This window comes from Protopterus annectens, chromosome 13.part0 (genome assembly GCF_019279795.1).
Source record: "Protopterus annectens isolate FY-2018-M chromosome 13.part0, PAN1.0, whole genome shotgun sequence".
NCBI lineage: Eukaryota > Metazoa > Chordata > Ceratodontiformes > Protopteridae > Protopterus > Protopterus annectens.
In genome coordinates, this window is record NC_056747.1 from 161,836,928 (window position 1) to 161,856,479 (window position 19,552).

A 19,552-nucleotide genomic window follows, 5' to 3' on the forward strand; every position below is an offset into this window, starting at 1 on the left:
TTCTTTTAAGAATGTAATATTTGTTTGGCTCACATTTGCTTGATATTAATTTTACCTTGTAAACTAACAGCCCCTTGTTTTATTATATTTATCTGGTATTGAAAGAAGCTGTTCTGAGAAGAGGTTTTTTTATGTTTGAGCATTGGAAGGTGTTTGTTTTTTGGGAGTATAACTCTCAACTGTCACTGATTTTGGCTTAAATGTTTATCCTTGTCCCTCCTAAAACTTATGACATTTGAAGAAAAGGTAGAGAATTAACTTGATAAATTACTGCAATGGCACTATAGTCTTCTTTTACTTTAGAAAATGTATATTTATTTGCATTCCCTTATTATATCAATGTCTCAAGTTAAAAAGTACTAATATTTTAATTGTGCCTATCACATACTTTTCAACTATCCAGATTTTTGCAGAATGTCCAGATTTTTTTTATCATATTTTTGATCTATTCCTCATAAAATGTGCCGTTGTCTGGCAAATCACTGGGATGATCTGAGGACTGAAGCCACTACATACATTTGAGTTTCAGACTTCAAATTTCTCATAAAGTGTTAACACAATCCCTATTACTCTAGCAACTTTCTAAGTTTATAAGAGCAGTATTTAAAAATCTGTCCCTTTGACACACACACACACACACAGGGTTACCACCTGTCCCACTTTGCGAAGGACTGTCCATCTTTGGGCAGTTGTGTCCTGCAAAAAAAATGACAAATGTCCTTAGATTTTAGGACATAATTATTTGCTATATTTTATGTAATAGTTGCATAAAATAGTTATTCTGTATCTGAAACACCTAAATGTTATAAGAAAAAAAATAAGCAACTAAAACGCTACAATAATAATCTTTTATTTAGGCGTAAAAGTGAAGTAATCTCCTTTGTACTGACCATGGGTATGTTTCGCCCAGAAAGTCTGCCATTTGTACCAAAAATGTCCCACTTTGGGTATTTGAAAAGGTGGCAACGGGACCCCCATTCCCATTTTGTCATGCTTTGTCCAGATTTCTTAAACTAAGAGGTTGAGAGGTACGAGTCCCCCTGATTAAGTGAAGATTTTCCCAGACTGGTTGACAACTACTTCGGGGAGCAGTGTTTTCAGCCGTATTTCTTTCGTTTTGAGTTATCCATAACAGTTTACATGTTCCATTTGCACTTTTGTCCCAGGTATGTCCCCATTCTGGGTGTAAGGAATATATTCTCTTAAGTCTGCATTGATATTTTGAGGTAAACTTCCTTAGTTCTTAGCTTATACATTCTATCTCATTAAAAAGCACGTTTTTTAACCTTCTGTGTGGACTGGCCAGTAAGCAGTGGGAGGGGGAAGAGGAGGAGTCGGATTGTAGACCACTGATATGTACTGTAATACCAACAGAAACAAAAGCTTCGTCAATAGATTGGAGTAAGCTGTAGCTTTTAACATGTTACTTTTTGTCTGTTTGGTTGAGGCAGCAGCGCGCAGCTGAAACGTTGCTGAAGATCGGGTCGCCGGGACGCGCACGAGGGTCAAATCTGTGAGGATCTTTATGTAGACAACTTCGCAGAAGAGGCGAAGTTTGCGGTTTCACCGGCTTACTTACGGAGGATCATTTGGATATGGCTGGAGAGCAGTAGCCAATTTAAGACACACAGTAACTGCTTCTTATATCATTTTTTGGAGTTTAAATGAAAAACTTCAGCGTCCGTGATTTGTAGTTTCATTACTGGAATTTGGGAAGATGCAGTCAATGTTTTCTACGTTGTGGATTTTCCTAAATTCGCTGCTTTTGCTTTACTGGAGTTGTAGTGCTCAGCCGAAACCGTAAGTTATCCCCGTAGAGGATTGTCTTATTCTGTGCCTGCCGGTATGTTAAAGTGCTTATGGCAGTATTTATTTTACTCTCCCTTGTTATGTGGTAATGTAGTATTGCATAGGACAGACTGGCCATTTTTAAAGGTGCTATTTAAAAAAAATATTACAGAAAGTACAGTTAAGTAGTAACAATTTGTAGAAATTGGTTAATTGTATTAAATTAAAGCGTTGTTACCACCACCCAAAAAAGTACCGCAAAAAGTAAATTTTGTGAGAAACGGTTTGTGTTCATTAAGTACGCTGTTAAGAAAGTTCCCCTTGCGGGAATAACCTTTTCTTGGGGTCGGCATAACACAATAGCATAATGCCCAAAACATTTCAGTGCATCTATACCACAAGCCTCATAAATTCCGTAGTTTAGTGACGTGAACCTTAACTAGTGCACTAACTTGCTGCTGAAAAATTTACAGGCTGCGAATAAAGTTTACCAAGTTTGTATTGGGTATGTAAACCTTTATTATGTTACATCAGATGTGCTGCAGGATTTGTAGAGAATTTGCATAGCTAATTCCAGATTTAGTGTCTGTTGAATTTGTTTTCCCAAAACTGAAACGAGGCAGGCAAAAGCATTTAGTGCTGCAGTCAATAGACACTAACATTCATTTCACTTGATAAGAAGACAGTAGAAGACTGCTAGTCATTTAACAATAAAATTATTCACTAAATAAGATAAAACGTCTAAGAATATCATTGCAATGAAAAAATCTCATTAAGGAATAACACGGTATATACAGTTTTTGTATGTCCTGGAGTAGGAACCATAGAATGTTGTGATTTTCCTACTTTACTGTTGTACCATTCATTGTATAATATTTGTTTTTTAATCCACTTGCCATGCTGAGGATTGTGACAAGCTGAAGGGGAAGATCCTAGCAGCAGTCTCCATCCTTTGGATCCCCAGTCATTCACAGGCAGGTTAAATGATGTGTCCTGGTTTTTTTTCTAGGTATCGTTTTAGTAGGGTAATGTCTAGTAAACTTCTTGGAAAAAAACATCCATGGACATCCTTACGAGGTGGTCAGACAACCTCAGCTGACTCCTCTCAATCTGGAGAACCAGTGGTTGAACTCCTAGATCCTCCTGGCTTGCCTTACTGTTAATTCTGTCCTGGAGGTGAGCCAAGATGCCCTGTGAGGATTTAATTTCTTCTGTTCTGATCTGTGAATATCCTCCATTGGTAACTGTCCAAAGCTCATGAAGATGGGACATAGGCTGACCAGTAACTTGCAGTTCTGTTTTCAAAAGTTTGAGTTCTTGCAGTACTTGCCACCCCTGCACCAGTCTCCTCTGGCATTAGTTGAAAAGACTACAAAATTCATAAAAGCTTCCACAGTAAGTAGCTGCCCCACAGCCAGTGAAGGGTAGTTCGCTTTTCCAAGACAAAATATAATTTTTTGGTTTGGAGGAGTTGATTTTCATTCCTTTTGCTACTTTCTTGGCACTGAACCACTCCATTCTACTGTGTAGATCAGTCTCTTGAGATAAATGAGAAAGAGTACAGAATAATCTTTGTACAAAGTAAATGTAGCCATTATGTACCCTAACTGGATTTTTTCCAGATTTTGGCTTTGCCATTATAAATTGTCCATAAAAGTTGTCATAAATAGGATGGGAGGCAAGAAACACCATTGGTGGTCTCCCTATGCACATCTTGAAAGTGCTCAGTTTGACTGTGCAGAGACTTGGATTTCCTTAGGTGGAGCATGTCCATCAATTGTGAGTTGGATATGGCTTTGTAAGTCAGGCAGAGATCACCTCTGAGTAATCGATATGCCACAGAGTACAGACAGAGTTTTTTCAGTCGGGCTGCATAGGACATATGTTTGAGGCCAGTAATCCTCTTGCTGAGGTACTTTTGTGGTCTTTCCATAGGTTCATAGGTTCATACTAGGCTATCTGCCCGAGGGCATTTATAAGCCTAGCCCATTGTTTTGTGGCTTACGCCACCCCTTTAGTATGGGGAACTATACCCATTATTTTGCTGTGCCTCTGTCGAGCAGTGACACTGAGGTAATTCCTGGGGTATATCTGCGATCTCCCATCCATTGGTCAAGATTTCTCTTGAACAAGGCCAGCGAGGTGCTCTGCCTCACATGTACCGGGATTTTGTTCCACAGCATAGGGAGTCTTTGGGTGATGAATCTATCTCTCCAGCACGTCCTATTAATAGCCGTGTCGAGGTTTAAGTCTCCGCCCTTGTGGCTCTGATGGATCTAGATTTTTGAGGTGAAGCATATTCATCAAATCTGGGTTTGACATGGCCTTGTATGTTAGGCAAAGGTCACCTCTGAGCAAGCGTGCGACTGAATAGAGCTGGAGTTCTTTCATTCGGGCAGCATAGGACAGATTTTGAGACCCTTTATCCTTTTGGTGAGGAACTTTGTGGCCTCTCCAGCTGCTGCAAGTGTCGGGTCAGATACATTCGAATGGGGCATTGTACTCAATCATTGGTCTGATGAGTAAAGGGAGACTATGACCTCCTTGATCTAGATGAGAATCCCTTCATGATAAGGTGGGCAATGTAGAAGGACTTCCTAACTACTTTAGCTACATGGGTGTCGAATGACAGACTACTATCAACCTGGGTCCCCAGGTCCCTGATAACTTCTTCTGTGCTCAGTGGATTGCCACCTATTTGGTAGCTAGGGGTAACCTTGTTTTTCCCGAAGGGTATGACTATGCATTTTTTGGCATTTAACTTTAGGCCGTGGCTCTTGCACCAGTTATCCGTTTCTGTGAGACCCTTCTGAAGGATATCTGTGTCGGATGTGTTTTCTACTATGGCGCCCAGTTTGCAGTCATCTGCAAACTTTGTCAGCCATAACCCTCCTGTGTTTGCTTGTACTTCGGAAAAGTAGATGCCAAACAAGAGTGGGCCCAGGACTGAGCCCTGTGGGACACCACTTGTGACAGGCTTTGAGTCTGACATGGCGCCAGCAACTCTGACCCTGTGGGTTCTGTCACTCAGCCAGTTTGCAACCCATCTTGTGATGTATGGGTTAACATTTAAGCTGATGAGTTTTTCAATGATACCCGAGTGGGGTATTGTATCGAAGGCCTTAGCCAGATCGAGGTAGGCTGTATGGACTGCCTTTCCCTCATCAATGGCTTTGGTGACTGTTTGAAAAGTCAACCAAGTTTAAAAGGCATGATCTGCCTTTGACAAAGCCAAACTGGGTTGGATCCAAAGTCTGCAAATTCCCTATGTCTTTATTTATGAGGTCCATTATGATCCTCTCCATGGCTTTGCAGATAAGGCTTGTCAAGCTAATGGGCCGGTAATTTCCAGGGTCTGTGGAGGCACCGCCTTTAAGTGGGACCACAGTTGCAGTGCGCCACTCCTGAGTGTATCCAGAGGTAAGACTTTGATTAAACAGCTGTCCTAGCTGTGGGTTTAATTCCTCATTGAGTTCGTGGAGCACACAGCCGGGGACACCATCGGGTCCCATGGATGCTGTGTTTTTTGCTTTGGAGAGAGCAGTTCTCACTTGGGCGCTGGAGATGTTTGGGGGGCTGCACTCATTTGGTATAGATATCTCTCCTTTTGGGGGGGAGGGGGGGGAGAAGTTTGCACTGAACCTGCCAGCCAGTATGTTGGCAATGTCTGTAGGATCAGTACCAGCTGTTGGAAGTGTCTTGTGAGGTGCATCCCAAATGAGGCATTGCATCCCAAATGGGGCATTGTACTCTATGATGGGTCTGAGTGACGAGTAGAGGGGCACTATAACCTCTTTATTTCTAGATGCGAACCCTGTAGTAATTAGATGGGCCACATAGAAGGATTTCCTAACTACGTTGGCAATATGATTGTCAAAGGAGAGATTACTATCTGCCTGGGTCCCCAGATCTCTTATTACCTCTTCTGTATTAAGGGGGCTGCCACCTATGTGGTAATTCATAGGTTCATAGGTAGATACTAGGCTATCTGCCCTAGGGCATTTATAAGCCTAGCCAGAGTGTATTTGGCTTCCGCCTCCCTATTAGATTAGCCTACTGTGCCTCTGTAAAGTAGGTCACAGAAGGTACTCTTTTAAGATTAGTTTACTGTGCCGCTGTCTAGCAGGGACACAGAAGAGATCCCAGGGGTGAATTTGCGATTTCCCATCCACGCGTCCAGATTTCGCTGGAAGAGGGTCAGCAAGGGGCTATGTCTAACATGAATTGGGATTCTATTCCAGAGTGAGGGGAGCCTCTGGGAAATGAATCTGTCCCTCCAGCATGTCTTATTTATTTTTGTGCTGAGCTTTAGGTCCCTGGAGCGTGTAGCTCTAAGGGACTTGGATTTTTTGAGGTGGAGCATGTCCATTAATTCTGGGTTTGACATGGCTTTGTACGTCAGGCATAGATCGCCTCTGAGTAGGCGGTAAGCAACTGAGTAGAGCTGGAGTTTCTTTAGTCGAGCTGTATAGGACAACTGTTTGTAGCCCATGGTCCTCTTCGTGAGGTATTTTTGGGGCTCTCCAGTTGCTGCAGGTGTCGGGTAAAGTACATCCCAAAAGGGGCATTGTATTCAATTATGGGCCTGATGAGTGATGAGTAGAGGGGCACAATGACCTCTCTTGATTTTGATTTGAATCCTTTCGTGATAAGGTGGGCTATATGGAAGGTCTTTCTAACCACTTTGGCAACGTGATTATCAAAGGAGAGATTACTATCTACGTTGGTCCCCAAATCTCTAATTACTTCTTCCATACTTAATGGATTACCACCTATGTGGTAATTTGTGGGCACCTTGTTTTTCCCAAAGGGGATGACTATGCACTTTTTAGCATTTAGCTTGAGGCCGTGGCTCTGGCACCAAGCATCCGTCTCTGTGAGACCCTTTTGGAGGATGCTTGTGTCAGCTGGAGAATCGATTATGGCCCCCAGTTAGCAGTCATCTGCAAACTTTGTCAGCCATAATCCCCCCGTGTTAGCCTGAACCTCAGAGAAGTATATACCGAACGAGAGAGGTCCCAGAACTGAGCCCTGTGGGATGCCACTTCTAACTTGTTTAGATTCGGACATGGCACCTGCGATTCTGACCATGTGGGTTCTATCTCTGAGCCAGTTTGCAACCCATCTTGTGATAGAGGTTCATAGGTTCATACTAGGCTATCTGCCGTAGGGCATTTATAAGCCTAGCCAGAATGTGTTTGGCTTCAGCCACCCATTTTAAATTTATTTTGCTATGCCCTTTTTCGAGGTTAGTATACTGTGCCTCTGTCCAACAGTGACACAGAAGTGATACCCGGGGTAAACCTACGATCTCCCATCCACTCATCAAGATTCCTCTTGAAGAGAGTCAATGAGGGACTCTGCCTAACCTGGACTGGGATTTTATTCCAGAGTGAAGGGAGCCTCTGGGTTCTGAATCTGTCCCTCCAGCATGTCCTATTTATTTCAGTGCTGAGGTTCAAGTCTCTCGAGCGCGTAGCTCAATGGGATTTGGATTTTTTGAGGTGCAGCATGTCCATTAATTCTGGGTTGGACATGGCTTTATACGTCAGGCACAGATCGCCTCTGAACAGGCGGTATGCCACTGAGTAGAGCTGGAGTTTCTTTAACCGGGCAGCATATGGCATCTCTTTGAGCCCTTTGATCCTCTTGGTGAGGTACTTTTGGGGTCTTTCCAGTTGCTGCAGGTGTCTGGTAAAGTACATCCCAAAAGGGGCATTGTACTCAATTATGGGCCTGATGAGGGATGAGTAAAGAGGCACGATAACCTCCTCTGATCTAGATGTGAATCCCTTCATGATTAGGTGGGCTATATAAAATGTTTTTCTAACCACTTTGGCCACGTGGTTGTCAAATGAGATTGCTATCAACTTGGGTCCCCAGGTCCCTAATTACTTCTTCTGTACTTAATGGATTACCACCTATGTAGTAATTTGTGGGCACTTTGTTTTTGCCAAAGGGGATGACTATACACTTTTGGCATTTAGCTTGAGGCCATGGCTCTGGCACCAGTTGTCTGTTTCTATGAGGCCCTTTTGGAGGATGCTTGTGTCAGCTGGAGAGTCGATTATGGCACCCAGTTTGCAGTCATCTGCGAACTTGGTCAGCCACAGTCCTTCTATGTTGGCCTGTACCTCCGAGAAATATATACCGAACAAGAGAGGTCCCAGGACTGAGCCTTGTGGGACACCACTTGTAACTGGTTTGGAGTCTGACATGGCTCCAGCAATTCTAACCATGTGGGTTCTGTCCTTGAGCCAGTTTGCAATCCATCTAGTGACATAGGGGTTTATATTTAAGCTGGTGAGCTTATCTATAATGCTCGAGTGGGGTATTGTATCGAAGGCTTTTCGCGAGGTCCAGGTAGGCTGTGTGGACCACCTTCCCCTCGTCAGTGGCCTTGGTGACTGTTTCAAAGAAATCAACCAGGTTTAAGAGGATGATCTGCCCTTAACAAAGCCAAACTGGGTAGGCTCTAGTGTCTGTAGGTCCCCAATATCTCTATTTATGAGGTCCATGATGATCCTTTCCATAGCTTTGCAGACCAAGTTAGTCAGGCTTATGGGGCGATAGTTTCCAGGATCCGTTGAGGCACCACCTTTATGGAGAGGGACCACTGTTGCTGTACGCCACTCTTTGGGCACATATCCTGTAGTAAGGCTGAGATTGAACAGTAGTGTTATGTTTGGGTTTAGTTCTAATTGGAGTTAATGTAGGACGCAGCCCGGGACACCGTCTGGTCCCATTGATGCTGTGTTTTTTGCTTTGGAGAGGGCGGCTCTTACCTGAGCATCTGAGATGTCAGGGGGGCAGCACTCTGCTGGGATAGATATTTGCCCTTTTGGTGGTGGGGGGAGAGTTTGCGCTGAACCTGTTAGCTAGGATGTTGGCAATGTCTGTGGGTTCAGTGTATTTTTTTGTCATTTTGGACTAATTCTGAGCATATCTGGGAATTACCACCCAGGTTCCTAACATAAATAAAGAAAGCCTTGTGATTATCCTTGGTGTCCTGTGCAATTTTTCTCTCGAAGTTGGCCTTAGACAATTTTATGAGTGCCTGTAGTTTTTTGCTAATACTGATCAGTGATGCCTTCCCTTTTTGGGATTTTGCTCTATCATTTAGTAGCTTCCTCCTTCTATTGTATAGTTTGTTTTTGGTTGGGGTCCACCAGACAGCCTTTGGAGGATTGGGTCTTGGTTTTGTTTGGGATCGCATGATCCATGCATTCCTGAAGGTGTTCATAGAATGCGTTTATAAAGGATTATGCGGTCTGGGTTGTATTTTCCACAGGCCCGGGGGCTTTGAAGGATTCCACCTTGGTTTTGAGGAGTGTGAAATTTGCTTTAGAGAAGTTTTTCACTGTGGTTTTCTGGGCAGGGGGTGGGGTCGGTATGTGAAAATCCATTGAGATTAGTTTATGGTCTGATCTTACCAGTGAGGGATACACTTCTGGTCTGGAGCATAGAGTCCCCATGTTGGTGATGATCAGATCCAGTATGTTTTCCCCTCTTGTGGGAGTGGTAACAAGTTGTTCCATAGCATTTGAGTTTATAAATTCTAGGAAACTTTGGGCTAGGGTTTTGGAGCTAGAGTAATGCTCCCAGTCTATGTTTGGGTAGTTGAAGTCGCCCTATATAATGGTGTTTGGAGAGACCTTCATATTTTCCAGTGTTCTCAGGAAGGCCGAGTGGGGTTCCTGGGTTTGGGAGGGTGGTCTGTAGCAGGCTATAAACTGGAAGGCAGTTTTACCCATTGTTAGTTGCACATGGATAGTCTCTGATGCTTCGTGCTTTGCCACCAACCTGGAGGTGTGGGTATCTTTGATGAATATCGATACTCCCCTCCTTTGTGGTTCGGTCCAAGTTTTGGGGCTGAAAAGCATGGTATGAGGTATAACCTGGTAGTGCTGGGGTGCTCTCAGGAGCCCTGAACCAGGTTTCTGTTACTGCACAGATATCGATGTTCTCCATGCTAAGAAGAGTTTCGAAAAGTGCATCTTGAGGTTTAGACTTCTGGCGTTGAGTAGCATTACTCTTAGTTTCTTATCCCTTGTGATACCTATGGAGGTGAGTTTGTCTTTTGAGCCTTGCCTAAAAAAGGCACTAGGGGGGTAGCAAGAGCCTTTGCCAATATCTGAAAGCCTAGGGGTGACAGGTGCAAGCCGTCCCTAGCGAAGCATCGTGGCTTGTCGAGCATATCATCCCAAGCTGACAGGCATTGGATCCCCTTTGAATGACACCAGTACTTAAGCCAATTGTTGAAATTGATCATCTTGTCTTAATATTGTGGCATCATTCTTGGTGAGGGTAAGATACTACTCAAGGTCAGGGTCATACCGGCCTGGGCTGCATGCTCAGAGAGCTCCTTTATGTGTCTTTTCATGTAGTCCAGGGAGGTATGTCTCAGGTCATTCACACCAGCATGGACAATGATGGAGTCATAGTTGTACTTGCCTTGGAGTGACCTGAGTGCTTGTGTTATGTGGCGGATCCTAGCGCCCGACAGGCTGCTCACCGTGACCCTCTCCTTGTTCAGCCTGGTGAGCGAGACGTCAGTGTGCCTGACGATAGTCACCTATTACAAGTGTATCAGGTGTGTTGTTCAGTCTTAAGGGCTGTGAGTGTTCGGCACACTGGCTTTGTGAGATATGTGTTGCATGTGTTTTGTTTTGGGGTAGCAGTTGCTTGGGTGTCTGCTTTGGAGGTCTCTGCTGCTTAGGCAGTTCTTTATTTAGAGCCTCCGAGTATGTTTTTGTGTGATTATGTGTTTGGTTTGCTGTTGTGGTACGTCTATGTGAGACTGGAATTGTAGTGAGTGTGGTTTCCTTGTCCTCCTGACTGGTTATGCCAGTACTGAGTTGAGAGAGCTTCGCCTCCAGTTTGGCTGTATGGTTGCATCTCTCACATGTGTTGGAATTTGTTGGGAGGAGGAGAGGGTTGTCTGTGTACATGAGGCAGTTGTAACATTGCCTCAAGATTCCCAGATTCACCAGCTGGACCGGAGAGGAGATTGACAACTGACCTTTGGACATGCTAGAATAATATTGGGAATTCCTTAATAATTGAAAACAAGGGCCATTGGGGAGTGCGGGTGTAGTGCTTTTAATTTTTAGTGCTGACTTATATAATTGCTTTAGTGAGCAAGTGCCAGGTAACTTAAGTGCAATGTGTTACAGGTAACTTAAATGCAAAATCGACAAACAGTAACTTTCTTTCAAGTGAAACAAGGAAATAAGTACAGTAAGCAATGCAGATATCACTAGTGATCCACAGAAGCACTGAGAAGCCGCGTATTAGGTGGAATTAGCATTCCAGGGAAATAACAAGCAAACAAACAACAAGCATATAAACAAAGCCAGATTCAGCAGGCCTGGATCTAGTCTATGCTACAGCAAACAAGGTGTAGCAATTTCAGTAAGATACAGTTCAAATGTGCAGGCACTATAAAAGGGGTTGATATTTAAGCTGGTAAGCTTATTTATGATGCCCGAGTGGGGTATTGTGTCGAAGGCTTTTGCGAGGTCCAGGTAGGCTGTGTGGACTACCTTACCCTCATTTATGGCTTTGGTATCTGTTTCAAAGAAATCAGCTAGGTTTAAGAGGCAAGATCTGCCCTTAACAAAGCCGAATTGGGTAGGGTCCAGTGTCTGGAGGCTCCCAATGTCTTTGTTTATGAGTTCCATGATAATATGCTCCATAGCTTTACAGACCAGACTAGTCAGGCTTATGGGGCGATAGTTTTCGGGGTCCGTTGTGGCACCACCTTTGTGGAGTGGGACCACTGTAGCTGTACGCTATTCTTTGGGTACATATCCTGTAGTAAGGCTAAGTTTGAACAGTGACTTAATGTGAGGGTTTAGTTCTTCTTGGAGCTCGTGTAAGACACAGACTGGGACACCGTCCGGTCCCATAGATGCTATGTTTTTTGCTTTGGAGAGGGCAGCGTTCACCTGTGCATCTGTGATGTCAGGGAGGTTACATTCAGTTGGGATAGGCATTTGCTCCTTTGGGGGGAGGGGGGTTTGCGCTGAATCTGTCTGCCAGGATGTTGGTTATGTCTGTAGGTTAGGTATATTTTGTACCGTTATGCAACAATTCAGAGCATATCTGGGAGTTTCCACCCATGTTCCTGACATAACTAAAGAAGGCCTTGTGATTATCTTTAGTGTCTAGGGCAATTTTTCTTTTGAAGATGGCCTTTGATGATTTTATGAGGGATCGAAGTTTCTTGCTAATACTGATCAGAGATGTCTTCCCTTTTTGGGATTTTGCTCTGTCATGTAGTAGCTTCCTCCTTCTGTTGTATAGCTTATTTATGGCCGGGGTCCACCAGACCGGTCTCCTGTTTTTGGAGGAGTGAGACTTGGTTTTATTTGGGATAGCACGATCCATGCATTCCTGCAGGTGCTCATAGAATGCATTTGTAAAGGATTCTGCGGATTGGGCTGTATTATCCTCTGGCCCAGGGGCTTTGAAGGATTCCACCTGCAAAGTTCGCTTTTGAGAAATTCTGTACAGTGATTTCCTTGGCTGGGGGGGGACGGGATATGGATGTCCAGGGAAATTTGTTTATGGTCTGATCTTACCAATGAGGGGTTTACCTCTGGTGTGGAACATAGAGTCCCCATGTTGGTGATGACCAGGTCCAATATGTTGTTCCCCCTTGTGGGAGTGGTGACGAGTTGTTCCATTGCGCTAGAGTTTATAAATTCAAGGAACCGTTGGGCGAGGGTGTTTGGGCTTAAGTAGTTTTCCCAGTCGATGCTGGGTAGTTGAAGTCACCCAATAACATAGTGTTTGAAGAGACCTTCATATTCTCCAGTGTTCTCAGGAATACCAAGTGGGGTTACTGTAATAGGGAGTGTGTTCTGTAGCAGGCTACAAACTGAAAGGCAGTTATGCCCGCTGTTAGTTGCACATGGATGGTTTCCGATGCTTCGTGCAGTGCCACTAACCTGGAGGTGTAGGTATCTTTGATTAATATAGATACTCCCCCTCCTTTTGTGCTTCAGTCCGAGTTTTGGGGCTGAAACGCATGGTATGAGTTATAACCTGGTAGTGCTGGGGTGCTCTCAGGAGCCTTGAACCAGGTTTCTGTTACTGCACAAACATTGAATGTTCTTCATCTCACATTGCTGCAGTCCTTACACTTGGGTAGTCCGCTGTCCTCGGTCGGCCCGAATATCAAAGTATAAGGCTGACGTCGGTCAAGGCGCATTTGACTGACATCAGGACGTCAGGGTACAAATGCGCATGACCGACGTCATATCCTCAGTCTTTTTTGCCGCAGGGTCCGATGCAGAAGCAGCGTTGCAAGTGCCGGTTGGCGTTCTGAAATTGTTCGATTTCGGAGTTTCAGACCGAGTCAAAGTTGGCTAAGTACCCCGTTGAGGAATATTTTGGTTTTTTCTTGCCTCAGTGGTTTACGGGATGTCAGAAAAAGTGAATAATTGTATTTCTTGTGGGAAACAGATACCGCATAGAGACTACCATACTTTGTGTATTCCTTGTTTAGGGCCTGAGCACGACGTTGTTGGGTGTCGCTCTTGTGCTAGATTCAATAAGCGCACTATTAAGAGAAGATTAGATTGTGCCAGGTTAGTCTTCGGGAAGCGGTGCAATTATAAAATGCCGTCGGATGCTCCGACGCCCGCTTCTTCGAAGAAGCGCAAGGACAAAGCAGTTAAACCTAGGCTAGAGGAACCGTCACCGGACGCCGGTTCTTTAGAGGTGTCGGTGGAGCCGGTGGTTCCACCGGAGGTTTCTTTGGGATCCCAGGAGAGACTTTGTTATTGCAGGATGTGGCCTCTCAGGAGGCAGGCCAGGCTGATGGGGCTTCTCAGGTCTCCCTGCCTAGGGTGGTTAGGCCCTCTCCTTCTGTTTCCAAGGCTTCTCCCAGGGGCAGGCCAGGTTTAGCTTCAGTTGGTGTTACCCTAGCTCTTCAGGAACTGTGCCCAAGAAGCATATGCTTAAAATGGCAGAAGATTTGATTACTTTGATTAGGGTTCTATGCCCTCCTGATAAGAGACCTAGGGTGGAGCCTGAGCTAGGGAGTTTTGAGCAGGCTTCAGATATTTCAGAGTCTTCGGCTGAAGACTTGCAGGAGTACTCTCCTTATTCTGATTCTGATGTGGATGATTCTACTCCTTCTGCTTCTCCTCCTGAGGATTTTTCTTTTCAGAAACTCTTCATTCCATGAGGGAGCATTTTAAGTGGGAAGGTCAGGACTTCTCTGATTCCAGGAAAAGGCTTAGGGAATTTTTGTTTTACCCCAGCATAGGCCTTTGGCTATACCTCCTGTTTTGGATGTAGTGGAAGATGTTTTTACAGAGGCTTCTCTTAATCCTGATTCTTTGCCTCCTGCTCCTGTTAAACCGGATAGGTATTACAGGGTGCCTGAAGCTCATAAGTATCTTTTAAGAGTCCTAGGGCAGACCCAGAAACTGTTAGCCAGGGGCCTAAAGGTGTTAAGGCTTCTGTTGTAAAGAATCCGGTTCCTGCAGACAAAGAGGCCAGGGCCTTGGATAGATGGGGAAAGAAAGTTTATACTTCTTCCACTCTTGCTATGAGGGCTTTGAATTGCCAGTTTCACATGTTGAAATACCAAAACTATCTCCTTTCACAATTGAAGTCTAAGGTTGATGCTCTGGCAGAAGGTATTGATTGTCAAGAGTTGCAAGATTTAGTACATGTTTCTGAACAGGTGGGTAAGCATTCTTTGCAATGTGGTTTTGATGCTGTACAGGCCTCGTCTAGGGTGGCTGCCACTGGGTCAGTTCTTCGCTGGCACGCCTGGCTGAGGGATCAAAATTTATCTGAACATGTTAAAACAAGGATTTTAGATGCTCCTTTACAATCTGACGTGTTGTTTGGTACTCCTGTTGAGGCAGTTTTAAAGAAAATGGAAGACCAGGCTAAGTCTATGCAGACTGTTAAAGATTTTTTGCAGATCCAGCCTCCAAAGTTTAGTAGAAATTGGCCTACTAAGGGGTGGACGTATCCTTCTTATGATTCCCAGTCTAGAGGTAGATCTAGACGTGGTAGGGGTAGAGCTCAGGGCTCTTTCAGGCCTAGAACAGGGAGTTCTCCTGCACAGTCTTCGGGTGAGGGCAGGGGTCAGTCCTTTCGTAAACAGACCCAATGACCTACCTTTTCAGCTGCCAGAGCCTTCTCGTCTGGCAGCACCTTTGGGAGGAAGGTTGGCACTTTTCAAAGAAAATTGGAGTTTAATTACCCAAGACAGATGGGTATTGGATATCATACACCACGGTTACAGGTTTTATTTCCATACCTTGCCTCCTTTCAAAGGCATGCCAGACATTCCTCCTCAACAAAGAATAGAGGCTCACAAGCAAGTTTCTCTGTTACTCCAAATAGGGGCCATACAGCCGGTCCCTATGCCAGAAGTGGGCCTAGGATTTTATTCTCGCCTGTTCCTAGTACCAAAGAAGGGGAACACGTGGAGACCAATTTTGGATTTGTCTACCCTCAACACTTATCTGGACATTCCCAAGTTCAAAATGTTGACGTTACAGCAGCTTTTACCTCTGCTGGGCAAAGATCATTGGATGGTAACTTTGGATCTCAAGGAGGCTTACCTTCATGTTCCTATCAGACTAAGTTGCAGGAAGTATCTGCGTTTTCGAGCTGGGACTTCTCACTATCAGTTCTCTGCATTGCCCTTTGGCTTATCTACTGCCCAGAGTGTTCACGAAAGTTCTGGCTCCAGTGATAGCTTTCTTCAGGCTAAAAGGAATACAGATCTATCCTTATTTGGACGACTGCCTGATTCTGGCTCAAGGAAGGGAAGAGCTTCTTCATCATTTGGAATATGTGATAGCAGTGCTAAGATGCCTGGGGTATTCTGTGAGCGAAATAAAGTCCAGTCTAGTACCCTCTCAGGACATGTGCTTTCTGGGTGTGAGACTGAATACAGCATCCCAGATGGCCTTTTAACCCCGGACAAACGAAAGAGTCTATCCCTTTACTTCCATCAGCTATCTCATCAGTCCGGGCTGACTGCAAGGACAGTCCTTCAAGCCTTAGGGTTCATGGCATCTTGTATTCTGGTGCTTCCCAATGCCAAACTGCATATGAGGAAGCTGCAATGGTATCTCAAAATGTATGGACACAGCACTGCCAGGATCTAGACACTGTCATTCAAATAATACCTTGCATTCAAAAGGAATTTTTGTGGTGGGCTCAGGAATGTCACCTAAACAAGGGACTCTCTGTGACCCGGCCAGAGGCGAGTCAGATTTTAACGACAGATGCCTCAGACAAAGCTTGGGAGCTCATCTAAATGGAAAGTGGATACAAGACAAGTGGCCTGCCAGACTACAACATCTACATATCAACCTGAAGGAGATGTTAGCAGTCCAGTTTGCATTAACAGCTTTCAAGGATTTACTTCTTCCAGGGCAGGTGTTGATTCTAACAGACAACACAACTGTCATGTGGTACATCAACAAGCAAGGGGGAACGCATTCTTATCCTCTATGCAGGCAAGCAATGATTTTGTGGGAGACTGCTCTCAGTTTGCAGCTCAATCTTCAGGCAAGGTTTCTGCCAGGAGCACAGAACTCCTTAGCAGATGTGTTGAGCAGACGAATTATGGATCCCCACGAGTGGAAATTGGATCCTCATGTATTTCAGAAATTGACAGTGTCATGGGGAACTCCAGACATAGATCTTGTTCGCTTCTCCACTAAACCATCAGCTGCCAAAGTTTTGCACAAAAAGGTTTCATCCCACAGCTTGGAAAGTGGATGCTCTTTCTTTCAATTGGAGCAATCTTCATGTGTATGCCTTTCCACCTCTGCCTCTCCTCCCAAAGGTACTTCTAAAGGTCAGACAGGACAAGCCAAGGATGATTTTAATAGCTCCAGATTGGCCTCGACAGCACTGGTACCCATTACTGAGAAGTCTGGTACGGAAGCCTCCATGGCCTTTGCCTTCGATTCCACACCTGTTGTCACAGGAGGACAGCCATTTGCTGAATGTCAAACTTCACTCTCTTCACCTAACAGCCTGGCATATTCTGTTTTGAACCATAGAGGGTCTCAACTTCCACAACAAGTTTTGAATGTGATTTTGGAAGCTAGAAGGCCTAGTACAAGGAAAGTGTACGCAGATAAATGGAAGAGATTTTTATTTTGGAGTGCAGCAAAAGATTTTGATGTTTCTGAGCCTAATTTGAGTGTGGCTCTTCAATATCTTACTGAGTTACTGGACAAAGGTTTGTCTTTCTCTTCTATTAAGGTTCATGCTGCAGCAATTTCGGCTCACTATGATTGTGACCCACCATTGTTTTCTCATCCTTTGTTCAAGCAATTTCTTAGAGGGGCAAAGAATATAAGACCCCCACGAAGAGCTCCTACTCCTGCTTGGGATCTCAATTTTGTGTTGGAGAAACTCACTCTACAACCTTTTGAGCCTGCAGCTACTTCTGAGTTGAAATATTTATCATGGAAGACTGCTTTTTTGTTGGCAATTACCTCTGCAAGAAGGGTTTCTGAATTGCAGGCCCTTATGGCGGTTGAGCCTTTCTTAATTTTCCATAAGGATAGGGTATCTTTACGTACTAATCCTTCCTTTATGCCTAAAGTGGTTTCTAGTGTGGCTTTAAACCAAACTATTCATTTGCCTACTTTTTATGCAAATCCCCAAAATAAAGGGGAAAAGATTTTGCACACTTTAGATGTACACAGGCAGTTGCGATATTATTTGGACAGAACTAAAGGGTTCAGGCAGTCTCAGCAGTTATTTGTTTCTTTTGCTTTGAGTTCTCAGGGCAAGCCTGTGTCAAAACAAACTATTTCTAAAGTGGATTGGGTTTTGCATTGCTTTCTGTTATTCCCATCATGGCAAGGAGATTCCAGCCAGGATTTGGCCTCATTCCACTAGAGCTACGGCCACTTCGACAGCTTTTTTGAGGGGGGTGGCAACCAAGGATATTTTGGAGGCAGCTACTTGGAGTTCAGTGCATACTTTCTCTAGGCATTATCACCTGCCACTTTACTCTAAATCCAGGGCTGGTTTTGCCACTGCTGTTTTGCAGGGCATTTTGGCAGCTCCTGCTTCCTTATAGTTTGGCCATCCTCCCATACCTCTGCTTTGGGATTCTAACCAAGTGTAAGGACTGCAGCAATGTGAGATGAAGAACATAGTACAGTTTTGTACCTACCATAAATGTAGATGTTCGAAGATCCACATTGCTGCAGTCCAATTTACCTCCCTCCTTCCCTCTGTAGTTAGAGGTGGTTGTGTGGGTTGAGTGGTACATATTGTGTATATAGTGTATATTTTGTACATATATTTAGGGCAAGGGTGCTTGGATGTTTGTTTGCTGTCTTTTGGTTTTGACCTTTATTTTTAGGGTCTTCTGACATCTGGGGCAAGAAAAGACTGAGGATATGACGTCGGTCATGCGCATTTGTACCCTGACGTCCTGATGTCAGTCAAATGCGCCTTGACCGACGTCAGCCTTATACTTTGATATTCGGGCCGACCGAGGACAGCGGACTACCCAAGTGTAAGGACTGCAGCAATGTGGATCTTCGCACATCTACATTTATGGTAGGTACAAAACTGTACTTTTTCTCCATACTGAGGAGAGCCTTGAGTGCGTGCATCTTGAGGTTTAGACTTCTGGCATTGAGTAGCATTACCTTTAGTTTTTTTATCCTTGGGTTGTCTTTGTGTTTTGTTTTAGCCAAACGAGATGACACTGCATTTTTTGGCATTTAGCTTGAGGCCATGACTTTTGACATCAGGTGTCCGTCTCAGTAAGGCCGTTTTGGAGGATGTCTGTGTTAGCTGGAGAATCAAGTATGGCTTCCAGTTTGCAGTCATTGGCAAATTTGGTTAGCCATTGTCCTCGTGTATTTGCCTGTAATTCTGAGAAGTATATGCCAAACAGTAGGGGTCCCAGGACCAAGCCTTGCAGGACACCACTTCTGACTGATTTTAGAGTCTGACCTGGAGCTCGCTATTCTTACCATGTGAGTTCTGTCTGTAAACCAGTTGGCAACCCATCCTGTGATGTAAGGGTTGCTGTTCAGGCTGGTGAGTTTTTCTGTAATACCCGAGTGGGGAATGGTGTTGAAAGCCTTGGCGAGGTCAAAGTAGGCTGTGTGAACCACCTTACCCTCATCTATGGCCTTGGTTACTGTCTCGAATAAGTCAACCAGGTTTAGTAGGCATGGTCTGCCCTTAACAAAGCTATACTGGGTTGGGTCAAGTGTTTGAAGGTTCCCAATGTCTTTTTTAAAGAGTTCCATGATGATGCGCTCCATAGCCTTGCAGACAAGGCTAGTCAGGATTATGGGGCAATAGTTGCCAGGGTCAGTTGTGGCCCCTCCTTTTTGGCGAGCAATAACCGTTGCTATGTGCCATTCTATGGGCACGTAGCCTGTGGAGAGGCTGTGGTTGAACAGCGTGTTTAGGTGGGGGGGGGTTAGTTCTTTCTGTAGTTCAAGACCCACCGTGGGACATCATCTGGCCCCATTGATGCTGTGTTTTTGGCTTTTAAAAGAGCTGTTTTCACCTTTGCGTCTGATTTCCAGGACACTACACTTTTCCTGTATTGTCGTGGGCCCTTTTGGGGGGTGAAGTTTGCACTGAATCCATCTGCCAGGATGTTGGCAATATCATTAGGTTCAGTATATTTTGTCTTATTTCGCATTAGTTCAGCGCATATCTGTGAGTTGCCACTTAGATTCTTAACATAGCTAAAGAAGGCTTTCTGGTTATCTTTTGAATC

General features: G+C 44.5%; 1 protein-coding gene across 1 annotated transcript in view; it reads left to right on the forward strand.

The window, feature by feature from the left end:
* Positions 1 to 1,391: 1,391 nt before the first annotated feature.
* LOC122787852 (C3 and PZP-like alpha-2-macroglobulin domain-containing protein 8) overlaps positions 1,392 to 19,552 on the forward strand; it is a 116,897-nt gene continuing 98,736 nt past the window's right edge. Inside the window, exon 1 of the mRNA XM_044054767.1 lies at positions 1,392 to 1,800. Within this exon, the coding sequence (XP_043910702.1) occupies positions 1,718 to 1,800 (83 nt within the window). The 5' untranslated portion in view covers positions 1,392 to 1,717. The remainder of the gene's footprint in view (positions 1,801 to 19,552) is intronic.